The sequence below is a fragment of the Galeopterus variegatus genome, unplaced genomic scaffold (genome assembly GCF_000696425.1).
Source record: "Galeopterus variegatus unplaced genomic scaffold, G_variegatus-3.0.2 Scaffold214, whole genome shotgun sequence".
Taxonomy (NCBI): domain Eukaryota; kingdom Metazoa; phylum Chordata; class Mammalia; order Dermoptera; family Cynocephalidae; genus Galeopterus; species Galeopterus variegatus.
Genome location: NW_007726325.1, coordinates 158,215 through 184,140, shown reverse-complemented (window position 1 = coordinate 184,140; position 25,926 = coordinate 158,215). Strand labels below are relative to the sequence as shown.

Here is a 25,926-nt window from a genome sequence, read left to right as displayed (position 1 = left end):
TTTTTTTTTTTTTTTTTTTTTTTTGATGGTTGGCTGGTAGAGGGATTGGAACCCTTGACCTTGGTGTTGCAAGGCAGCACTCTAACCAACTGAGCTAATTAGCCAGCTAAAAATGTCAGTTTTTAAAAACTCTTTTGTCTAGTATTTATATATATTTGGTGTATTTTAAATAGTTCTGTTAAGGTGTTTAAATAATTGAGCTTTCTTCTTTTTACCTTATCACTTACTTCTTAATTTCTTCTATGTAGTAACATACCTGTCTTTCCTAATGCCTGTTTTTTCCATTTGTTAGGGACCTGTTCCAAGGTACAAGTTGAGCATTCCTATTCTGAAAATCTGAAATCTGAAATGCTCCCAAATCCAAACTTTTTTGAGTGCCAACATGACAATCAAAGGAAATGCTTATTGGAGCATTTTGGATTTCTGATGTTTGCATTAGGTATGCTTACCCAGTATATATTCTGTAAATATTATCCCAAAAAAATTTTTTTTTGTCTTTTGTCTTTTTCCGTGTCCGGCAACGGATCGCAACCCTCAGTGTTACCCCGGTACTGGACCGGGGACCGGCAACAGGATTGCAACCCTCGGAGTTGCTCCCGCGCCTCGCTCAGCCAGTGAGCGGGAACCGGTCTGTATGTGGGATCCGAACCCTGCCTCGCTCAGCCAGTGAGCGGGAACCGGTCTGTATGTGGGATCCGAACCCTGCCTCGCTCAGCCAGTGAGCGGGAACCGGTCTGTATGTGGGATCCGAACCCTGCCTCGCTCAGCCAGTGAGCGGGAACCGGTCTGTATGTGGGATCCGAACCCTGCCTCGCTCAGCCAGTGAGCGGGAACCGGTCTGTATGTGGGATCCGAACCCTGCCTCGCTCAGCCAGTGAGCGGGAACCGGTCTGTATGTGGGATCCGAACCCTGCCTCGCTCAGCCAGTGAGCGGGAACCGGTCTGTATGTGGGATCCGAACCCTGCCTCGCTCAGCCAGTGAGCGGGAACCGGTCTGTATGTGGGATCCGAACCCTCGGGCGGGAGCGCCGCCGCACTTCCCAAGCGGCGCACTTATCCAGTGTGCCACCGGGCCGGCCCTATCCAAAATTTTTTGAAAGTCTGAAATACTTCTGGTTCTGACCATGTCGGATACGGGATACTCAACCTGTACCAATGATAGTTTGCCTAGCAATTTTCTAGTAGTCATATTTGTTGTTAGACAATTTCTGACATATTTTGCTTTGTTTTGTTTGGTGGCTGGCCGGTATGGGGATCTGAACTCTTGACCTTGGTGTCTGGCTGGCCCCTGATATATTTATTTTAGATTAAAGCAACTAAATTTTGTACTAGAGAAAAAAATCCCCTTTTGGGGGTATCTCACAAAATAAGATTAATTTCAAAAAATGGGATAGTATTTAAATTCAAATTTAAAATGTGAAACTCTGGGGCCAGCCCGGTGGCACACTGCTGCAGTGCGCCGCTTGGGAAGTGCGGCCGCGCTCCCGCCGAGGGTTCGGATCCCACATGCAGACCGGCCGCTCACTGGCTGAGCGAGGTGCGGGGGCAACACCGAGGGTTGTGATCCCGTTGCCGGTCCCGGTCCAGTACAGGAGCGACACTGAGGGTTGTGATCCGTTGCCGGTCACGAAAAAAAGACCAAAAAAAAAAAAAAAATGTGAAACTCTGGCTTACAGCAAAGAATGTAAGGATTAAGCACTGAATAAAATATACTTACTTTCTCAAATGCTGAAATTTTGCTCTCAGTTAATTATAGCTTGCTAAAATAAATCTGGCATCTCCTTATGACTAAGAAATTTTCTTCAGAATCTCAATCATTTGGATGTGTGATCTAATAATATATATGGATATTTAATTTAATATGACTTTTATAACTAATTATGTCAAGGTATTACTGAAACTACAATAGGTATCTTTTTTTTTTTTCCTTTCTCCTTTGTCCTCCTGAACATATATCACTACAATATTGGGGTTTTTTTAATGAAAAAAGCTAGTGATTGCCATTTGTTACTACTTTGTAATTTGGAAAAGCACGTTTAATGTGCATTATCTTCTCAGCTAAGATACACAATTGCTCATCAGAACTATTCAATAAAATTCTAGTTCTTAAGGTAAATTTCTTTCCCCACTGCTCAGTATACTATAAATTTAACCTCACCTTTGGGGAGTCTGTCTCTATAATTATTAATTCCTCATCTTCAGTAGAACCTTTTAGCAAGAATGTCTTTCTTTGTAGGAGCTATTTGATGTAACACCACAATCTTTGAGAGAGTTGCTTTTATTCTTAAGAGAGTTACTTTTATTTTGGGGTCCATCAAACAGCCTTCAATAATTCTGTGTCTAAGTTATAAATAAAATTCTAGGAAAGTGCATGGTCATTTATCCCTCAAATATGTTTTTTCAGAACTGGAAAACTTTACAAATATTTATAAACTTATGAATATTCCCCCCTTAAAAAGAAGAAATTAACTGAAACAAAACACAATATTCTGTCAAATTATGAAATAATAAAACCAATAAAACATACCCATGAAAGTGTAAATTATTTTATTTTTTTCAGGAGTAGAGCATTAAAAAAGGTTATAATACAAAACAAATACTTTCATGGGAGAAATAGACAAAAGGCAGAAGTCACTCAGAAACCTTGTCATCCCCTTTCCGTTCTTCACTGTCCAGATTTTGCAGTGATTGCTCAATGAGTTATAAATTTTAGTTAGAGTCCAAAATAGATTTTTTTTTTTTTTTTTTTTTTTTTACTTCTCCTGGTTTTGAATCTGTAAATGCATTTTATGCCTATAATCATTTTTATTTTGAAAAACGTGAAAGCAAATTAAACTTATGGTAAAACTCTTTCCTTTCCATAGAGAGAAATAGCTCGGAAACTTGCAAATCCTAAACAGCCAACAAATCCTTTTCTAGAGATGGTTAAATTTCTGTTGGAAAGAATTGCACCTGTGCACATTGATTCAGAAGCCATAAGGTAAGCTAGGAAGTACATTCACTCAAAAATAGATTATAATCTGAAACTACAATGTTCTAAATTTAAATTCTGGGGTCCCTAAAGAAAATTAAAAACGTTCCCCTTATACTTCTTTTTAATGGCAGAAGCATACATCATTCAAGTTGAAAGAAGCCCTGCTAATTTTTTTTTTTTTTCGCTTTTTTAATGCTTTTTGTTTTTAAAGAGCTGTTGTGTTTATTTCTAGCCTATATGTGTTCATTAAAGAAAACTCAGAACATAGAGAAAGAAAGAATATTTTACCTCTGAGTTTTCTTAAACATTTTAATGGCCACGTAATATTCTGTAGTATATGTTATAGTACTCTTCACTTGATGTGTGAGAATAGTATGGTATTTGTAAAGAGGACAGGATTGCCATTAGATGTGTCTGGTTTCAAAACATGAGTCTGTGTTTGGCTTTGGAAAAAATCCTCTAATTTATCTGAGTTTTTATTTATTTTTATCTTTAATACAGATATAACATCTCATTTTTGGATGATTGTGAAAATTAGAGATAATATTTAAAAAGTGAGTGGCCTAGCATGATGGATGCTAATTGATAGCCATTGTTTTTTGTTGTTGTTGTTAACTATTCCCATAATTTCAGTTATTTCTAATGATTTCCTATTGTAGACTTTTGTCAATACTTTTCTCTTGTACTAATTATTATTTTGGTAGATAATATCTTTCTTTCCATGTTAGGTTACTGTGTAGCACTTGCTGGTTCTTTTTCCAAATAGTCCAGGATTCGGAGACCTGGTTCTAGTGCCCAAGTCACTAGTTATTTTACCTTATGTGAATCGCTGCTGTGGTTGTATTGAAATGCTGCTTGAGTTAGTTTGCTAAGTCTGTCATGAACAACAAATTTATTATCTGACAGTTCTGGAGGCTAGAAGCCTAAGATCAAAGTATCAGCAAGTTTGCTTTCTTCTGAAGCCTCCCTCCTTGGTTTGCAGATGGCCATCTTCTCACCGTGTTCTCACATGGTCTTTTCTCTATCTATTCAGCATGTCTGTGTCCTCATCTTCTTTTATAAGAACAGCAGTCGCAATGAATTATGGCCCACCCATATTACCTAATTTTACCTTAATTATCTCTTTAAAGGTTCTGTCTGCAAATTCAGTTACATTCTGAGGTACTGGAGATGAGAATTCATGAATTTAGGAGGAACACAATTCAGCCCATAACAACTGCTTTTTGATTAAGTTTTCCTTATTTTCTAATTTTCTTATTTGCAAATAAGAAAACTACGGAACTAAGGTTTTGAGAGAGTAGGTTGTTTGTCCACACCTGGGTAATGCCAAAAACCATAATTTAAACCTACATGTATTATTTTTCATGTCAGTGTCCTTTGCTCTGTAGCATTTGACTTTGATGGGATTATCCAAGGATATGATATAGTAGAAATAGGCTCTCTTTCCTATGCATATTACGTTTGAAAGAGACATGTAATGGCTTCCATGAGGCTTTACCAGGTTTCATTTCTACAGGAAATTATCATCAGCTAGTGTTTGATCTCCAGTTTTGAAAGACCAAAAACTCAAGTGTTTTCAGGAGCATCATGAGTTGTTTGGGCTCAGAGAAAGGAACTTAGAGTTAGGATTTCTAACAGTCTAATTTTATGCAAAATGCCAATTTATTAATTTTAGTGAGAAATACATATGTCTTGTAATCTTTCTGTGTAACCAAATCTTAGAATATTAAATTACAAGTAGAGAATTTTTTTATGCATTCAACATATGTTTAATATATTCATATTTAATATATTATTTTTAATATTTATTAAGTACATTGGGTAAATGGGGAAGGATAGTTACATAACCCACTTTTTATGGGGTTGGTTTATTGTTAGGGAAGACTCCTGAAATAGGTGGCACATACAATGGGTAGGTAAAAGATAGTAGGAATTATGAGAATTAACCAGGTTAAAATTGCATGGGAAGTACAGTCGAGGTCACTAGCCCTGGGTCCTTGTGCAGATTACTTAAGCTACTCTTAGCTTCAGTTTCCTCATCTTTAAAATGAGGACAATAATAATTACTTCTCACTAGAGTTATTGAGAGGCTTTAATAATATATGAATATGTAAAACATTTGGTATAATGCCTCACACATATTAAGGGTTGAATAAATGTAGTTATTCTAGGAAGAAAAAATTGCAGACAAAAAGAACAAAGGCAAAAGGAATAAAGAAATATTTAGAAAATTTCATGTACTTTAACAATAATGTAGGATTTTGAAAGAAAAGGTTGAGGATAGTAGAAAATCATCCTAAATATAACCTTTTCCTTTTTCCTTTATTTTTCTTTTCTCCAGTCATACATCCATTTAGATAAACATACACATGCTACAGTTAGTCAGTGGTCTATAGATAGTGTTTGAAAATGAAGTAGTCATTGTGATAATAATGGTTAAAATTCAGGAGAGAGGGTAAAATTTTAAAAAGAAAAAGGTTAAGGACTGACTCCTGAGAGAAATTAACAATTGAAGGGCTGGCAGAAGATAAGGCATTCATTAAATTTAAAAAAATTGTTTTTAGGGAGCATGGTCAAAAGCGGCAAATCAGAAAAGAGTGATATTGTAGAAGCCAAAGAGGGACTAAAAGGTGGGAGGGGTCAGATGCTACCCAGAAGTCAAATAAGTACTTAAAGGCATTCATTGGATTAGTAAAAGGCAAAAACAAATCAGTGACCAGAATAGCTTCTGTGGGGTAGCAAGAGCAAATGCAGAATACCATGGACTGAAAAGGGTAAAGGACAGTCCTTCCCAACATCCACTTCATGGTACACAGAGAAAATTTGAGCAGAGAAAACTGCTCAAGGCTGGTGTGAACTAGCCTAGTTTCAACAGGAGCCCAGTAATTCCCACTTTGCTACCCTGAGGTGTGAGAAAACCAAAGAGGTCAATACCTTGTCACACTTCTAAACTCTACTTTAGGAGATAAATTGGGATTTGGGGACAACCAAGGAAGACAGCTTAGCTGTAAAGGAAAAAATGAGATGATGGAATGGGAGTAAGCTTGAAGAAGAGTCTTTTGCTGTTTTTAATGAAAGAATTTTGAGTACTTGAAAGGCGCTAATTAAAAAGAAGAGAGGTTGAAGATAGGAGATGGGGAATATAACTATGATGGTGCAACATCCCTAAGGAAGAGAAGCAGGGAGAAGGACATGTTCCCCTATGACATTACAAAATAATAGACATAAATTAGAGGAGATTAGAAGATAAGGTATGGAAATTAGAAGTTTTCCTCAAGGCCTCTGTTATTCTCCATTATGTTAAAGGGAGGTTGTTTGCTCAATGGAAAGATTTAGACCTGAATTAGAATGGTGAGGATTTGTAACAGTTCTTTTAGACGAGAAAGGGGCATATAGGAGACTTCCTAAGCAGTTTTGAAGAGGTAGTTGAATTGGTGATGATCTTTTGCTTCATGATAATCCTGTGAAGTATATGGAGTATAATTATTTATCAGATTTATAAATGAGGGGTGGTGCTCACAGCCCTGCAGGCTTATCAGTTCAGTCCCCTCCCCAAAATAAATAAGTAAATTTATAAATGAGGAAAAATACTTTCTTAAGTGGAAGGACTACAGTCTTGGTTTCAAGACTTGGATTTTTCTTTTATAGCTCCTTGACTCATAGTGATGATTACCAACACTACAGTGAAAGTAGAGATTATGCCTTTCTTGTTTTACCCTGTATTTCTAGGATAGATCATAAGTCTTGGGACGTAATAGGTAGTCAATACTTATTAAATAAATGTATGCATGAAACCTATCACAAGTGGTCAGATATATTTACAGATTTTTTTAACGTACTTGTAATCTTGTTAAATTAATGCATTGTTTAATAGGATTACCTCCTAACAAGCTTAAATAATATTTTTCTCAAATTGGAAAAAACTTTTTAAAAAAATACAGCATCAGAGCTACAACTTCAGAACAAACTATAGGGTAAGCAAAGATTTCTTAGACCAGACATAAAAGCACAAACAATGGGCCGGCCCGGTGGCGCACTGGAGAGTGCGCTGTTTGGGAGCGCAGCGGCGCTCCCACCGAGGGTTCAGATCCCATGTGGAGACCGGTTCCCGCTCACTGGCTGAGCGCGGTGTGGGCGCGACACCAAGGGTTGCAATCCCGTTACCGATCAGTAAAAAAGACAAAAAGGAAAAAAAAAAAGCACAAACAATGAAAGATAATTAAATACTTTTTTCCTATTTGCATGACACCATTAAGAAAAAGAAAAATCAAGCCAGAGAGTAGGAGAAAAAACTTGCAAAGCATGTATCTGATAAAGGGATTATATCCAGAATGTATAAGGAACTCTGACTACTCTTATAATAAGACAAACGACCCAACTTTATTTTTATTTATTTATTTTTTTAAAAGATGCCCAGTAGGGAGATCTTAACCCTTGGCTTGGTGTTGTCAGCACCACGCTCAGCTAGTGAGCAATCGGCCATCCTTATATAGGATCCAAACCCATGGCCTTGGTGTTATCAGCACCGCACTCTCCCAAGTGAGCCACAGGCCGGCCCTAATAACCTAGTTTTAATAAGGGCAAAAGGTTTAAACAGGCACTTCACCAAATAAGACAGAAAAATGGTAAGCAAGCATAAGAAAAGGCATTCAACATTATTACTCATTCGGGAAACGCAAGTTCAAATTATAATGAGAAATGCCACAAGATACCTATTAGAATGGCTAAAATTAAAGATACTGACCATACCAAGTGTTGGTGAAGATGTGGACTGGCCAAACCAAGCATTGGTGAGGTGGAAAATAGTTTTCTTGCAACACACATATAATATCACCATCCAACCCAGGAATCCCAATACCAGATGTTTGCCTAAGAAGAAAGAGAATGTTCCTATAAAGACTTGTACTTACTGCTTTTAGCAGCTTTATTCATTATAAACTAGAATTAACCAGAAGTCCATAACACATTATGGTTTGTCCATACAATGTAATACTCCTCAGCAATACAAAGGAATAAACTACTGATTATATGTACCAACATGGATAAATCTCAAAATCATTACATCACATAAGAGATATCAGGCACAAAATATATAAAATTCTAGAAAAGACAAAACTATAGTTACAGAAACTAAATCAGTGGTTGCCATAGTGAGAAGGGGAAGGGGATTGACCACAGAAGGGGTATAAGGCAATTTTTTGTGGAGATGGGAATGTTATAAGAGGGTTTCAAAAAGTTCATGGAAAAATAGAATTAAAAGATAATACAAATCTTTCCTTTAACTTGCTGAAGTACCTTCATATATCTATGTAGCTCCTCAGTAAGATACTACTTCACACCCACTAGGATGGCTATAATTAAAAAGACGTGGTGAGTATATGGAAAAGTTGGAACCCTCATATTTGGCTAGTGACAATGTAAAATGTTAAAGCTGCTTTGGAAAACAGTTTGGCAATTCCTCAAAAAGTTAAACAGGGTTACCATATGACCCAGCAATTTTAATCCTAAGTATATGTTCATGACAAATGAAAATAGGTGTCCATACAAATACCTGTACGTAAATGTTTACAGCCACATTGGAAACAACCCAAATGTCCATCAACTGATGAATGGATAATTTTCTTATATCCATATAGTGGAGTATTATTTGGAAATAAAATATGATGTACATGCTACAACATGAATGAACCTCAAGAACATTATGCTAAGTGAGAGAAGTCAATGATAAAAGACCACATGTTGTATGATTTCATTAATATGCAATGTTCAGAATAGGCAAATGTATAAGAGGCATAAAGTAAATTAGTGGATGCCTAGTGGGGTGAATGGGGAGTGACTGGTGGATAGTTAAGGGGTTTGATTTGGGATAGTGATGGAATGTTCTACAGTTAGATTGTGTTAGTGGTTGTACATCCTGTAAATATGCTAAAAACCATTGAAGTGCCTTTATTTTTTTTTTTTTTTTTTTTTTTTTTGACGGCTGGCCTGTACAGGGATCCAAACCCTGAACTGTACTTTTTAAGTAGGTAAATTGTATGGTATGTAAGTTATATTTCAAGCTAACGTTTATACACACACACATTTATCCAATTTGTTTTCCCAAAAGTTTTTGTATCAACTAAAGATATTGGTGAATTTTAAAATTATTCTTGTGATATAAAAGGGAAATAAAAGTGCTAATATTAGTTTAAATTTCAACACCTGCACTCTATATGTTTTTTGTACTTTAAAAAGTGTTTAGATTTCACTGGTTAGCTGAGTGGTTAAGAGTGTGGTATTATAACACCCAAGTCAGAGGTTCAGAGCCCCATACTGGCCAGCCTCAAAAATTATTTTTAATGTCCTCATAATGTAATATTTTCTTCTATTTACTAATGAGTAGAGTCTCAAAATCAAAAATCGTATTTGTTCTTCCTTAAAGTGGTAACATGTTCCCATACAATCTGATCTTTATTGACCAGATAATATTCCATTTTGTGGTAGTAGGTATTTTTGAAGAACTAATTTAATTATTTTGGACAATTAGTTTCTAACTGATTAATCTGTTTATGAATATAGCATAATGCTTTTGATAAATTAGTTCTTTGCTATTAATTTCTGGGAATAAAATTACTGGTTCAGTAAATTAATTGCCAGTGGTTAATTTAATACTTCTGTCCATGTTTATGTTTATTATTTGTATTTTGTTTTATGTGAGTTGTCATTTGCCCATTTAGCACCTACCATTTTATCTTTTTTAAAATTGTAAATGGTCTCTTTGTATATTGAAATGAATAATAATTGTCACACATGTGCACAAAGTATTTGATAGATATTTACACACTGGGAGACACAATTATGGTCTGACTTTGGAGTTTTGGCAGATCTGGGTTCAAATTCTGGCAAGTTTCCCTACTAGCTTTTTTTGGGTGCGTGTGATCCGAACCCTCGGGCGGGAGCGCCGCTGCGCTTCCCAAGCGGCGCACTATCCAGTGCGCCACCGGGCCGGCCCTATACTTTTATTAATATATTTCTAGTATGTTTTGTCATCTAATTTCAACTTTGTTATTTTTCAGTAGAATTATTATGCATTTTTTTTAGGTAGATAGACTAAAAATAAGCTCAGCTGTCAAGTAGAGATCAAAATTTAACTTTTTTCCCCACGGAAACTTCTTTTAATGTGATATTTTTAGATTTTGTATATGTCCTGTCACAGGGCAGTTAGGATACAGTTAACTAATGTAGTAGTGATACTAATTTACATTTTCTTCTTTTAATAGTGCACTAGTAAAATTGATGAATAAATCGATAGAGGGGACAGCAGATGATGAAGAGGAGGGTGTAAGTCCAGATACAGCTATTCGTTCAGGACTTGAACTTCTTAAGGTATTTTTGAAACAATATTGTCTCCATGTATTTCCATAGAGTCATAATTTGCATTCCCTTCAGGGTATGCAAGAGTCAGGCTTGTTTCATTGGAAACTGGTCAAAAGATTAAATATTTGTCGTAGAAATTATACTTTATAAAAACAATGTGTTTTATGTCATAATGATAATCTAATTATAACAATAGTTTGTTTTATTTCATTTTCATTCATCATTTGCATGCCTGCTACACTTGTAACATTGTATGCTAAATAGTCTACTCTTATCTTTCAAAGAACTTACATTTGGGGCAGTAGGACTGCCTGCAGGAATTACTCTATGACAGCATCTGTCTGATTAGGTAGTTTTTAAGTAATTGGTATTCATAATAAATGCCAGAGAATTCAGCAAGTTGAGCACATAGAACCAGGTGACTCAAAACTTTGTGGACACAATATGACTTAATCTAGGGGGAAAACAGCATTGTCAAAATAATTTTTGGCATATTTGAGGGATCCTTGGGATACTCACCTGAATGGAGAATAGATTTCTTTGGAGAATAATGAGAGACAAGGTTGGCTTTAGATTGTGGAGAAATCCATCAGGGCGGAAAGGTAATGTCAGGAGCTTTTAATCTGGCTTTCAGTTGGCTACAACACTTGATAGAGCTTTCAATGGATGGAGAAAAGAGAAGAAATTGAAGGCAAAGAGAAACTGAGACATAAACTAAGGCAGAAGAGACAAATCACGGGCCGACCCATGGCTCACTCGGGAGAGTGCGGTGCTGATAACACCAAGGCCCCGGGTTCGGATCCCATATAGGGATGGCCGGTTCGCTCACTGGCTGAGCGTGGTGCTGACACCACCAAGTCAAGGGTTAAGATCCCCTTACCGGTCATCTTTTAAAAAAAAGAGACCAAAAAAACAAAAAAAAGGGCCGGCCCGGTGGCGCACTGGATAGTGCGCCACTTGGGAAGCGCGGCGGCGCTCCCGCCCGAGGGTTCGGATCCCACATACAGACACCGGTTCCCGCTCACTGGCTGAGCGAGGCGCGGGAGCAACGCCAAGGGTTGCGATCCGTTGCCGGACACGGAAAAAGACAAAAAAAAAAAAAAAAAAAAAAAAAAAAAAAGAGACAAATCAGTGCAATGGACATTAGATAGAAAAGACAGTGATGGGATCATATTGGGATGATCTTTATTATTTCATTGAAAGCATTTAATTCTCCATTTTAAAACCTCATAACTAAATATTATAACCAAAATAGAATCTCTGTACTTTATGACCCATTAAATAAATGCTTATTGAATAAGTTAATGAAGACTACCTACTCAAGTCTCTCTTCTTCCTACCTCTCCACTTTTTGCCCTTATTCCTGATAGTATATTAACTGGATTGTTTCTACTTTATGGAAGGTAAACTTTTTAGACATGTCATAGCTGTGTTGCTGTAAATTCCCTAAAGATAGAATTGTGCTCATGTCATAATAAATATGGGAATAAGTATAAGTTGTAATTGCAATTAAAAGTTCACAGTAATGGCTTCTTTTTTGGTAGTTGTGACTGACCTCTTTGTGATACATTTCATTTAACATATTACCACATAGATTTTCTTCTTGCCAGACAAAGCTGTTAATTAGCATTTTGTTTCCATCATACAAAGATTGAGTCATTAGTATGGAGCTTTTCTTTCAACCAAACATTCCTGCACCTAATACAATATATTTCTAAACTGGCAGTAGTTATTAATATTGGAATATCACACTCCGTGAAAAAGGAGCCTTTTTATTTGCATTCCAAACAGCAGAATCTGCTAAAAGATGATGAAGAAAATAGGGCAAAGGCTGTATGTCAACTGTCTTATGAAAGTAACTGGAAGCTACTACGTAGTGTTTCTGTTAATGTCTCATTAGCCACAACTAATTGCAAGGGAAGCTAGGAGAAGATATGTATCCCAGAATTTTAAATCTTATTTACTGCAGAAAATAATTCTCCTTTTTATTGATTAAAACCATTGTCTGTACTTCTAAAGCTATATCTGTTCCTCCAGGTTCTATCTTTCACACATCCTACCTCGTTCCACTCCGCAGAAACATATGAATCCTTGTTACAGTGCCTAAGAATGGAGGACGACAAGGTAGCAGAAGCTGCTATACAAATTTTTAGAAATACAGGCCACAAAATAGAAACAGACCTTCCTCAGATACGATCGTGAGTACATTTTTTTAAGTGTGGAAGCCATAGAATCATTTTTTTCCTTTCATACAAGAAGATAGGAGAGAGGAAAGACAGTTTTTATTTAAAAGCTACTTCTATATCCTCCTTTGTTTTGTCTCACACCACTCCACCACCATTAGAATGTAGGCAGAGGAGCAAACTTATTTGTTTATAACAAAATGATTTTCGAATATTAATAATCAAATGTTATCACAGAATTTAGTATTTTATTGTATTTGTTATTAATATTCCTTCCTAATCTATGTATGTTCATCTTTTTCTCTTTAACTGGGTTATAAATTGAATAGGTACCAACTTCCTGTCTCACCGAAGAATGGGGTAATCAAGTAGTTTGTTTAATAAAATAATTTATTAGTTGCTTTGTTGTTGGCAGTGATGCTTTTGTTGCTTTTATCTCTCCCTCTAGATCAGCTCTCCTCTCTTCATAAGAATGAAGTACATTTTGTTATTTCATTTGGGCATCTTAAAAAGGTTACCTTCGGGTCAAACTTGTGCTAAGAGTTTATGTTTAGACTTAAAATATGTGGGAGACATCTTGTGGAGGAAGAGCACATTGCTGATAGCTGTTGAATCAGGTGTTCAGGGTATATGCAAGTATTTCAGGGTATATCCAAATGCAAACCAGTTTTTCCTCACAGGGTAATAATAACAGGGTGAGTGGACTCCTGAAGTTTTAATTAAATTTGTGAGTTCACAGTTTAATTTATGAAACACAGTCACGCACTGCATAATGACATTTAGGTCAACAAACCGCATATATGTATGACAGTGGTCAGAGTAATAGGCTGCTATATCATATAGCCTAGGTGTGCAGTTGGCTATACCACCTAGGTTTATGTAAGTATACTCTATGATGTTGGCACAATGACAAAATGGCCTAACTATGCATGTCTCAGAATGTATCCCCATCATTAAGCAATGCTTGTCTGTAATTCAATACTTACTGTACATTCTCTTCATTCTCAGCACTTTTCTGGCTAATACAAAAGAATAACCACAGTCAGTCCCTGCCCTCAAGGAGTTTATAGTCTAGAAATGATAGTCTTTGTATGTGTTCAGTTGTCCCTTGATATCCATGGGGTATTGGATCCAGGACTTTCCTCAGATACCAAAATCCATGGATGCTCGGGTTCCTGATATACAGTAGTGTAATACTTGATATAATTTACACACATCCTCTTGTATACTTTAAATCATCTCTAGATGACTTATAATACCCAATACGATGTAAATACTATGTAAATAGTTGTTACACTGTATTGTATAGGGCACAATAACAAGAAAATTGTACACGTTCAGTACAGATGCTGTTTTATTTTTTCAAATATTTTCAGTCTGTGGTTGGTTGAATCCACAAATGTGGAACCCACAGATACAGAAGGCTGGCTGTACATTATAGAAAAGATCATTGACATAGTAGGATAAAATTTCTAGAGAGCTATTCAAGGTAGGAAAACCTATACATTAACAATCCTAATCACTCTAAAAAAAATGAGAAGGGATAAAGTTAATTTTTTTAAAATTATCGTTTCATTTGGCTAAGAAGAATTAATAATACATTTAACAACAGCTTGATCAAAACTATGTCTTTATGGGCCGGCCCAGTGGCGCACTCGGTAGAGTGCGGTGCTTGGGAGCGCGGTGGCGCTCCCGCCAAGGGTTCAGATCCCATATAGAGACCGGTCCGCTCACTGGTTGAGTGTGGTGCGGGCGCGACACCGAGGGTTGCGATCCCGTTGCCGGTCGCGAAAAAAGACAGAAAGGAAAAAAATAAACTATGTCTTTATTATTCACCAGTGCTATTTTATAAGAACTATTACTCTAGTAAGTGAGTTTGTGAAAGAATAAACAGTGCTTAGTCAAGAAAGGCTTACTTTGTCATGGAAATTCCCATCTCGTAATTCTAAACCTCCATGGAGAGAAACTTGACTAGCAGCATATATTGCAGTTTTTTGGGTAAGGTGCATGGCCTAGGGCCTGGGGTATTGCTTTTGATGTCTAGCTTTCCATTATCGTAAAGGACCCTTTGTCACCATTGTATTTGATACCACTGACCTCATAATCGACAAAGTAGGATCTTGTCTAATTGCATTAAGTATATAAGTATCTTTCCTTAAATTTTTATTTTGCTTTATAAATTTTCTTCTGATAATAAAAATACTTATATGTTCATTGTAAAAAGCTGAAACTAGAAAAATGTAAAGGAAAAGAGTCACTTAACATTTTGATCTGTATATTTTTTGTCAGTGTTTGTCTACTTGAAGTATATTCCTTTTTTATATAGGTTCATATAAATACGCTATTTATCCCACCTAATGTTTTCCCATATCAACATTTAATGCTTTAGGACTGTCATATGCATTTCCATATTGTCCCATAAAAAGACTGTTTTAGTTTAGTTTAAGACAATGTCAGTATAGTTTAAGACAATGTCAGTATATTTTAAGACAATGTCAGTATAGAGGTTAAGTGCATTTATTTTTAAACAAATGCTTATCTTCAAATCCCAACTCCACCATTTCCTAGCTCTTTCATCTGAGGAAACCTAAATAACATCTTTGTGCTTTAATTTTCTCATCTGTATAATGTCTATACTAACAGTGTTCTTTTGGTGGTTGTGAACATTAGTTGAATGAATCCATGTGAAAACACCTAGAGTGGTGCCTGATACATGTACTCAATAATTGGTAGATATTTTTATTACCATTCTACCAATATTTATGTATTTGTGTCTTTTGTATACCTTCTTACACTGTTATCATTTAAGCTGTTTAGTAAAATTTGGTCTTTTGCTACTTTTCTTTCAGGGCTACTTCAGTTTGAAATAACTGAAGGATTTTAAAAGGGAACTGGAAAAATAGGAATATCTGCTTAGAAAGTAAATGTAAAAACATGTCGTGCAGCCATGTTTAGATTATAAATTAAGGGTGGCTTATTTGTTATTTCTCCATTTTTGTGAGATAGCTTTAAAATGAAAATTGCCTCCTGAAGTAGCCTTTTTCTTGGAGCATTGTATTTCTTAGTTTGTACTTGGGGACTTAGGAGAGGCTTTACTACCAACATACTTCCAAATAGGGAAATCGGGAAACAACAAAAAGAATACTAGGGGTTTATGGGCTTTATTTAAAAACAAAAAAAAACACTATGATATTATTTTTTGCAGGACCTTAATTCCCATTTTACATCAAAAAGCAAAGAGGGGTACTCCACACCAAGCAAAACAGGCTGTGCACTGTATACACGCTATATTCACAAATAAAGAAGTCCAGCTTGCACAGATTTTTGAGGTATATATAATAGGATATGTTTATGTTGGTCTTTATTTTTTAAGGTCTGTGGTTTGATGAAGATGGAAACTAGATTTTTTTTTTTTTTACCTATTTATATGTAGTCCTACCCTAGAATATAAATTCCTTGAGAGCAAGGATTCTATTTTATTTAGCACTGTATTCCCAGCATTAGATCAGGTTATATGTTCAAATACTTCATACTGAAGGATGTTTTGTGTGTTTGTGGTAGGATATTTTACATAATTTTAGATTATTGGCTCAGTGGTCCATTTATCCTCAAAAAGTGTTATTAGATGACTCTGAACCACTCAGTTTAAAGTACCTAACAAGCTACTTGAAAATTAATCCTGTTTCTCTTTCCTTGTAAGTGATTCTTGCCTGATTCCACTATCAGAAAGGTATTCCTATTGTCATAAATTGGAGATAGTATGAACAGAACCCAGTGAATTCATACTTTTAATGATTTAAGGTCATTTTAAATGTCCCTGCAGGATAAGAAATCCACCAATACAGCAAACATTGTTGTAGAAGGGTTGAAAGTGCTGATTTGGTGAGGCAGAAATGTTCTTGTTTTTACTTCTTTTACTTTGTTTTTTTCTTTCATCTTTTTTTCTACATTCTTTTGATCTTGTTAAATTTCAATAGGTGAATTAAGAACTAAGTGTCTAATGTGTTTGAAGTTAGTTATGATCATAGCATTAAAACAGATTGGTTTACTCATGATAAATTCAGGAGGATTCAAGAAAATTTACTGTTTCCATAGAATGTCTAGGTATTTATAAAACAAATTAGTAATTTGTCTGTTTTATTTTTATAGCCACTCAGTAGGAGTCTGAATGCTGATGTACCAGAACAACTTATAACTCCATTAGTTTCACTGGGCCACATTTCTATGTTAGCTCCAGATCAGTTTGCCTCCCCAATGAAATCTGTAGTAGCCAATTTTATTGTGAAAGATCTGCTAATGAATGACAGGGTAAGTTTCTCATTTAACTAAATTTAGAGTCATGAGATTAAGACTGTTTACATCTTTGTCACAGAAACAACATTTCTGCTTCTCTCTGTATAATTCTTTTTCTTTTAAATTCTTCTATATTGGGCCCCTTATTTATTTATTTACTAAATTTCCAAATGACTTTCTGACTTTGGGGTAGCTATTACTAGAACTTAACATTTAAAAAAGAAAAAATGAGAACATGCGATGGATGAATCATAAAGTAAACTATATGTCAAATGCTATTCTTACCTTTGAAAGACAATTCACAATTTCTTGGAGTCCTTGAATTTTGTTTTGTCAAATGAAAATATACAAGGTACTTCAAAAAGCTCATGGAAAAGTAGAATTAAAAGATAATATGAATCTTTCCATGAACTATTTGAAGACCCATCATAAGTGGACTTTGATTAAATAAAATTTAATTTGATTAAATTTTTTGAAATATTATTACCTTATATTTTTGGTACTAGATTTATGTATTCTGTTTCAGAGATCAGGGGCTGTGTATGTGTATATCCTGATTTACTACCTCTGGGTTGGAACTTAGGAATATATAGATTGAAAAGGCTCCCTGTATTAATACGTTTCTGTTCCTTATAACAAAATATACAGAACTGGGTATTTTATAAAGAAGATGAAATTTATTGCTTACAGTTTCTGAGGCTGGGAAGTCCAAAGTCCAGGGAACACATCTGGTAAGAGCCTTGATGGTGGCAACAGTGACCCAGTGGTCTCACGTTGCAAGATGGTGGAAGCAGAGAGAGCCTAATCTCCCATGTTCTCTTCTTTCAAAGCCCTTAAAACCACGCCATTGGCCACCATTATTAATCCATTCACTACGGTGTGGTCCTACAATCCAATCACCTCTTCAAGGCCCCACCTTTCAGCTACATAATCTGATTTCCCACCCTCAGCAGTTACAGTGGGAATTAAGCTTTTAATGTGTGAACTTTGGGGGCACAATTCAATCAATCACAGCGTTCCCCAAGTGATTTCTGAAACATACTTTAAGAATTACTACTTTATCAAATGGATCTAAATTAAAGAGTTATTAAATACACAAACCATTCTCACATGCTGGATTATTGTGGATGACTTTCAATTCAGTGCTGACTTACCCTAAATCCAATTATCCAAGTATTTCCTTATCCTCCTCCATGATTCAGTAGTCTTCTAGAGCCCTCATGATCAGGAACTTAAAAGAAAGACATCTGCTAGTGCACAGTCTGCGCCTGCATCCCCCACTCCGTTGGATATAATGGACAAAGAGGGCCTAAGAAGAACACGGCCTAAGTCTCATTTCCCACCCCACACATCCATGCTGTTTGCATTCTTGACAGATGTGGCTGACAACAAGTGTGAAGTTTAGACACCTCTTAGATGATGATTTGATTGTTGATAGATCCTATTTTAAGATGGTCTTTCTAACTGTAGTAAAATATACATAATATAACATTTGCTATTTTGAAGTGTACAATTCACTGACATTATATACATCCACATTGTTGTCTAATCATCACTATCCATCTCCCAAACTTTTTCATCATCCCAAACAGAAAGTCTGTGCCCATTAAGCATTAACTCCCCATTGCCTCCTACTCTAGCTCCTCATAACCCCCTTCTACTTTCTGGCTTTATGAATTTGCCTATTCTAGATACTACTTATCATACAATATTTGACCTTGTGTGTGTGGCTTATTTCACTTAGTATTTTTTCAGGGATCATCCATGTTTTAGTATGTATCAGAACTCTGTTTCTTTTATGGCTGAATAATAACCCAGTGTATGTATTTCCAACATTTTTTTGTATCTCTTCATCTGCTGATGGATACTCATGTTTCCACCTGTTGGCTATTGTGAATAGTGCTAATAGGAATATTTGAGTCCCTGTTTTCTGATCTTTTGGGTATATGTCTAGGAGTAAAATTGCAGTGTTACATGGTCATTCTGTGTTGAATATTTTTAGAAACCACCAGACCGCTTTCTTCCACAGTGGCTATACCATTTTACATTCCCACCAACAATGCACAAGAGTTCCAATTTCTCCACATCTTTGACAACACTTATTTTTCTTTTTTTTAATAAAATGATAATCATCCTAGTGGATGCAAAGTGGTATCTCATTATGGTTTTGATTTGCATTTTTCTAATGAGTAATGGTGGAGATCTTTCTCATGTGTATATTGGCCATCTGTAAATCTTCTTTGGAGAGCTGTCTGTTCAAGTCCTTTACCCACTTTTTAAAAATTTTTTTAATATATAAAAAGATGACTGGTAAGGGGATCTGAACCCTTGCTTGGTGTTATCAGCACCACACTCTCCCAAGTGAGGCATGGGCAGGCCCTCTTTACCCACTTTTAATTGGGCTGTCTTTATTGTTGTTGAGTTGTAAGAGTTCTTTATATATTCTGGGTATTAAACCCTTGTCAGATATTTGTCAAATCCAAGATCACGAAGAATTTCCCCTATGTTATTTTCTAAGGTTTTATACTTTTAGCTCTTAAATTAAGATCTTTGATCTATTTTAGGTATATGGTACCAGTCCAGCTTCATTCTTTTGCTTGTGCATATCAGGTTTTTGTAGCATTACTTATTGAAGAGACTGTCCTTGACACTCTTATAAAAAAAATTAATTAACCATATATGCAAGGGTTTTCTGGGTTTTCTGTTCTATTCCATTGGTCTATATGTCTATCCTTGTGCCAGTACCAACCACACTGCCTTGATAACCGTAGGTTTATAGTAAGTTTCAAAACTGAGTCTTCCATCATTCTTCTTTTCCAAGCAGAGTTTGGTGACTTTCCTATAGGTTTCTCAGAGCCTACCTTGTTTGGCGTGGAAAACTTAAAAGGCAAAACATTAAAATTTTTTCTTTCTAAAAGCTAAATTTATTCAATTGTATATAGTCAACAGGTGAGAAGAATGGAAAATTATGGTCTCCAGATGAAGAGGTTTCCCCTGAAGTGCTAGCAAAGGTAAATTTGTGTAGGTCTTGGTAACTTTTATGTTGATAAAAGGAATGTTTATAGGTATGCTTTTTTTTTTAACCTAACAGTTAATAAGCATTTTTTAAGATAATTTACTTTTAAAAGTTGTGTTTCTCCCTGTACCAACCACCCTCCAAAAAAAAAAAAAAAGTTGATTCTCAAAGAAATTATAGTTGTCCTTCTTTCTTAATATATGTCAGTGTCTTCTGCCTGATGAAACAATTTCAGTGAGACTGTTTTACACAGAGATTGTAGAATGTTGGTGCTCAAAGGTCTCAAGTCTAGCTTCACCACCACTATCTAGAAGTATATGAATATTAACTTGGCAAAGACAGATGGTTGTCAGCAAATTGGTGACTTTTCATAGATGTAAATTAACAAAGTGCACTTTAAAAGTGAGCTTGTAATTTAAAATAAGAGATTGTATCATCTTTGATCTGTTTCACTTGTGCAGCTTCATAGCCATCATATCATCTATCAATTCCTTTTTCCATGTTTTCAATAAATATTGTAAATAATGCTTAGATTCTTTGGCTAGCTCTTTCACATATTAGTAACAATCTTTTGAGTAGATGCCTCCAAGTAGTTATGACCACAAATAATTATGGAAACTCCATTTTTTTTGGTCAGAATGTTAAGTGAAACTGAATCAGACTTGATGGCTTTTTCAAAATAGTTTTTCAGTACTACATTTAACCTATATATTTTCAAATTGTTAAAAAATTTGGGGCAAGTATTTAAGTGTGAAAAGCCTGAGTTTTGGAGCCAGACCTTGAGCAAGTTATCTATCATAGTAATTTGTCTCAGTTGGCTTAACTGTTGGAAATAATAATACCCTTCCTCATAGAATTATTTGGGAGATTAAATAAGTTCACACTTATACAGCTCTGGGAAATGTGCCTGGTACAGGTTAAACATGGAGTAAATATTAGTTCTTATTGTTACTGTTATTATCCCATGGACTTGTTTAATAGAATATGCCTGCTGATGAGGATAAGTAAATCTTATTAATCTAATTAATAATATAAATTAGTCTTTCCTTTGGTGGCATTTTAAGTTGCTTTCATTTTTTAGCATGTTAATATTTTATAGGTACAGGCAATTAAACTTCTGGTAAGGTGGCTGTTGGGTATGAAAAACAACCAATCTAAATCTGCCAATTCAACTCTTCGACTATTATCAGCGATGTTGGTTAGTGAGGGTGACCTGACAGAGCAAAAGAGGATCAGGTGAGATTTTTCTTCCTTTCCAATTTTCTTATAGGACTCTAAATTCTATTAAAAACATTTTTTGATAGATTATACATTGGAATTATTTACCTAATTACTTAGATACCAGGTATTGCCACTCTATTTAACGATACAAAAATTCCTGCCTCCAAGGAATGTGCACTCTAATGGAGGAGGTAGCATATGAGCAATTATAATTGATGGTGCTTGATGCTTTGATAAATTGATGAAAACTGTAAAACATTATTTTTATTGTAGAAAAAGCCAAAGGTAGGTAGTAGCCCTTTATGAACAGACTGATGATTCATGCTGAGTTGCAGATATGAGAATCTTTAAATTTAGGGTAAATATGTACAGTTTATGGCAAAGGCACAATAATGAGCTTGCAAATCAGTGATACTCAGGCAGAATCCACAATAGAGTTGAAGAGTACATATTATCAGTTTACCTGAAAAAAGAAAAAAAAGTTTAACATTACTAAATGCGGTAAATAAATTTAAACTTAACTGGTACATCTTTTGCCTGTCAAATCAGCACACACACACACAAATTTTTTAAAACAATTGCTCAGTGGGATCAGGGAAATGAGGTCTCTCATTACTCCTGTGAGTATAAATTGGCATAGTTCTTGTAGGACTATTTGGCATCTTGTATCTAGATCCTTTAAAGTATTCTTATCCTTTAACCGTTTGTCCACTCATGAAATAAAAAACAATTATGCCAAAATATATACACAATCATATTCTTTCCAGCATTACTTACCATCACAAAAAATAGGTGAATGGTTAACTATGGAACACACATCGTGGAATATTAGACTTATCTTAGATATTATATATAGCGTGATGTTAGCTTGGGCTCTAGATTTAGCAACTTATACAACTCTATACTCCATTTATTAGCTGTATAAACTTTTATAAAGCACTTAACTTTTCTAAGCCTCAATTTCCTCATCTTTTACAGTGAAAAATAAATGAGATAAAGCGTGTAAAGTGTTTCACGCATTGCCTGGCACAGTGCTCACTTCAACGATCATGTTATCTGAGACTGCCATGTTTTCTCCTTTTGTATACTTAGCAATAGTCCCAATGTGTTCAGGCCATCTTTACCCATTTTCTAAAGTCTAAAAGATAAAAAAGCCATGCTGTATTCCACGCAGAAGTTAAAGTAAGAAGACTATTCTTCCACCCCATTCATCATCACATTTTACCATTTTGGTAATAAAAGTACACGGGATGGGGGTGGGAGTGCCAAGTCCTCATAGGTTCCCTTTGAAAACATCATTCTGCAAAAGAGGTTGGCCACAGAGACAAGTGCCTAAGACAGACACTGTCTTGTCCTTTCCTTTTAGGTATCTGTCTGATACCTCTTCCCTCCTAACTGCAGCCCTACCATTTCATCAGACAGGTGTAGGATTAAGCTAGATTCCTGTTATGTGTGTATATGTATAGGCATTAAAATTTTTTTAATCAAGTTTTCTGCAATGAATATATATTCCTCTTAAAATGAGGGACACAGTTTCTAATGTAAATGGCTCTTCTTAGCTTCACAATTAGTTTGGTTGCAAGAGTACGTAGAGTTGATTGGCTGTAGTGGAGGATCTAAGCTAGAGTGTGACTGGGAGGTACAGCAGATAAATTTGTTACCAGAAAGTCAAAATGATTTGAGCCTTTTTTCCTGTGTTGAGTTCATGGACTCAAAGTAGCTTTCCCGTATTTCTACATTATATCCTTTTTGTAAAGTATGCGCTAAGGATCTTACACAAAAAGGAATTAAAGCACTTTTATGAATGATAATGGTTATAGGAAATGTTTATTTCTTTTTTGTTTGTTTATAGTAAATCTGATATGTCTCGCTTGCGATTAGCTGCTGGTAGTGCCATAATGAAGCTTGCTCAGGAACCTTGTTACCATGAAATTATTACCCCAGAACAGTTTCAGCTCTGTGCCCTTGTTATTAATGTAAGTAGTAATCTTATTTTTGTCAATTACTTGTCTTCAAAGTTAAATACATTTACTTCTTATAGAAACAGATCCATTTACTATATGGATATATGCACAAAAAGGGATTGCTATTACCTATTTAAGTAAATATATCCCAAATATTATTTCCCCCCAATATAAGTATCATTTTTTAAAAATGAAGACACATTAAAAATTCTGAAACTGCTCCTCTCTTTCTAAATATTTGCAGTTTTTTAAAACTATATTACCTATTTAAGTAAATATATCCCAAATATTATTTCCCCCCAATATAAGTATCATTTTTAAAAAATGAAGACACATTAAAAATTCTGAAACTGCTCCTCTCTTTCTAAATATTTGCAGTTTTTTAAAACTGAACTGGGATTTTTTGTCATTTAAAAAATACTAGGGCTGGCCCGGTGGCGCACGGGAGAGTGCGCCGCTTGGGAGCGTGGCGGCGCTCCCACTGAGGGTTTGGATCCCATGTGGAGACCAGTTCCCGCCCACTGGCTGAGCGTGGTGCGGGCGCAGCACCGAGGGTTGCGATCCCATTGCCGGTCCCCGGTACGGGCGCGACACTGAGGGTTGCGATCCTATTACCGGTCAGTTAAAAAGACAAAAAGGAAAAAAATAAAAAATAAATAAATAAATAAAAATAAAAAATACTAATATTTTTATTAAAGTATTTTTTGGTTTTGTGCTGCTATAGGATGAGTGTTACCAAGTAAGGCAGATATTTGCTCAGAAACTGCATAAGGCACTTGTGAAGTTACTGCTCCCATTGGAGTATATGGCAATCTTTGCCTTGTGTGCGAAAGATCCTGTGAAGGAGAGGAGAGCACATGCACGGCAGTGTTTACTAAAAAATATCAGTATACGCAGGGAGTACATTAAACAGAACCCTATGGCTACTGGTAAGTAACTTTGAAAGTTCCTAGTGTGCAGATATATCTTGTCAGTGTATAATTTGTGGAGAGGGTTTCCATATATTTCTACTATAGTTTGTAGTAAAACTGGGAGTTTTATAGAATGCTGTCACTGTAGTTACGATATAAACTGAAATCCTGGTGGCTGAGTCCTATCTATACTGCATAAAACTGTGTTAGATAATTGTATTTTTCTTATGGGATCAGCAGTATGGTTTGATTTGAACATGTTGCTCAGATGTCAGAGTTAATAATTTGTTCCTATCTTTGCAGAGACCCACTGTGTAATCAGTTTATCCTTTCGGATTTAATATCTTTCAGAGCTGAAATAAAAATATTTCAGTATCATCTAGATATGTTGCCTCTAATTTAGAAATAACTGAGGGGAAAAAATGGAAACTAAAGTGTTTAAAACTTGAACCTAGGAAGGGATTTTATAAAAGCTGTTATTGTCGTTGTTAATAATAATGTCTTCACTTTAGAGAAATTATTATCACTGTTGCCTGAATATGTAGTTCCATACATGATTCACCTGCTAGCTCATGATCCAGATTTTACAAGATCACAAGATGTTGATCAGCTCCGTGATATCAAAGAGTAAGTAATGTTGTTTTTGAAGAATTCTTAAAATTATTTTTACTTTTCGGGCTGGCCCGGTGGCGCACTGCTACAGTGCACCGCTTGAGAGCGCGGTGGCTCCCGCCGGTGAAGAATTCTTAAAATTATTTTTACTTTTCGGGCTGGCCCGGTGGCGCACTGCTACAGTGCGCCGCTTGAGAGCGCGGTGGCTCCCGCCGGGGGTTCGGATCCCACATACAGACCGGTTCCCGGTCGCTGGCTGAGCGAGGTGCGGGCGCGGCGCCGAGGGTTGCGATCCCGTTGCCGAGGGTTGCGATCCATTGCCGGACACGAAAAAAGACAAAAAATATATATATATTTTTACTTTTTAAAAAATGCTAAATTTTTTTCCTGTGATTATTTCCATTAGAATAAAAGACTTTTAATGGTTTGTTCATTTGCTGTAAATTGTAAGTTTCATCTTTCAAAATTGTTCCCACCTAACAAACTCTTGTTGATTATTTTGTTACCTGTTTGTTTTTAATTAGTGTAATCTTTGAAATACATTATTTTGTTATTTTAGTTTTTATATTGTTATTTTTTTACTGTTTATATTAAGATAAGGTTAAGTTACTTCCATTTTACAGTTTAGAAAGCCTTGTAATAAAAATTTCCCTTTAAACTTTACTTGCAATGTCAAAAGATAATACCTTAAAAATATGTGCCCACACATGAAATATTCTATGGCAGGAATATAGCAATATGAAATTAGATTTGTTATACTAGCCAGAGAGTTTTGTCTCTAGCAGAAAGATAGAAAGATAACTAAACAATTACAAAACACTTGTTCAAGATATGTTATTTATGTAAAAATAGAACTTTATATATAATGCTGGGTGAAAGAGTGAAAGAAGTCCAAGGACTGTCTACAAATGACCTCTAAGAAACTTTAAAGCAAAATTTACTTTCTTTCCCCAATGCCATGTTTTTGCCTTGCACTCTTGAATTGGTACCTTCAGCTTATAAAGTATCAAAGTTTTTCTGTGTTGGACGTTAAGTCTTATTTTGGACATTAAGTCCTAATATTATTTAAGAGTTCCACATTTATCTCTGCCTCCTTTAGCTTTGGTCACTAAAATGGTGTCAAAATTTTAACAGTTGAAAGAGACATTATATCTTGTCCAACCTATGGACCTCTTGTCCAACAAGCTTCTTAACATTTTGAAGTCTCGTCATTTTCATTGTTGTTATTCTAACACATCATTCCAGTGTATTGCCTTTACATTTCAAGTACTTAAAAATAAGTCTACATTAAAAAAAAAATTTTAATCGATTATATATATATATATATATATATATATATATATGTATATATATATATATATATATATATATACATATATATATATATATATATATA

General features: G+C 35.4%; 1 protein-coding gene across 4 annotated transcripts in view; it reads left to right on the top strand.

Moving 5' to 3' along the window:
* The window catches only part of PDS5A (PDS5, regulator of cohesion maintenance, homolog A (S. cerevisiae)), a 143,791-nt gene that overhangs the window by 87,863 nt on the left and 30,002 nt on the right, over positions 1-25,926 (top strand). For 3 of the 4 annotated variants that reach the window (XM_008565929.1, XM_008565930.1, XM_008565928.1), the window contains 10 exons: positions 2,865-2,980; positions 10,234-10,339; positions 12,368-12,528; positions 15,719-15,842; positions 16,663-16,821; positions 19,749-19,817; positions 20,922-21,058; positions 22,896-23,019; positions 23,732-23,936; positions 24,431-24,545. In XM_008565929.1, coding sequence (XP_008564151.1) covers positions 2,865-2,980; positions 10,234-10,339; positions 12,368-12,528; positions 15,719-15,842; positions 16,663-16,821; positions 19,749-19,817; positions 20,922-21,058; positions 22,896-23,019; positions 23,732-23,936; positions 24,431-24,545 — 1,316 coding nt within the window. Of the gene's footprint in view, positions 1-2,864; positions 2,981-10,233; positions 10,340-12,367; positions 12,529-15,718; positions 15,843-16,662; positions 16,822-19,748; positions 19,818-20,921; positions 21,059-22,895; positions 23,020-23,731; positions 23,937-24,430; positions 24,546-25,926 lie in introns of those variants that run through there. The other variant, XM_008565931.1, reaches the window with a different exon arrangement.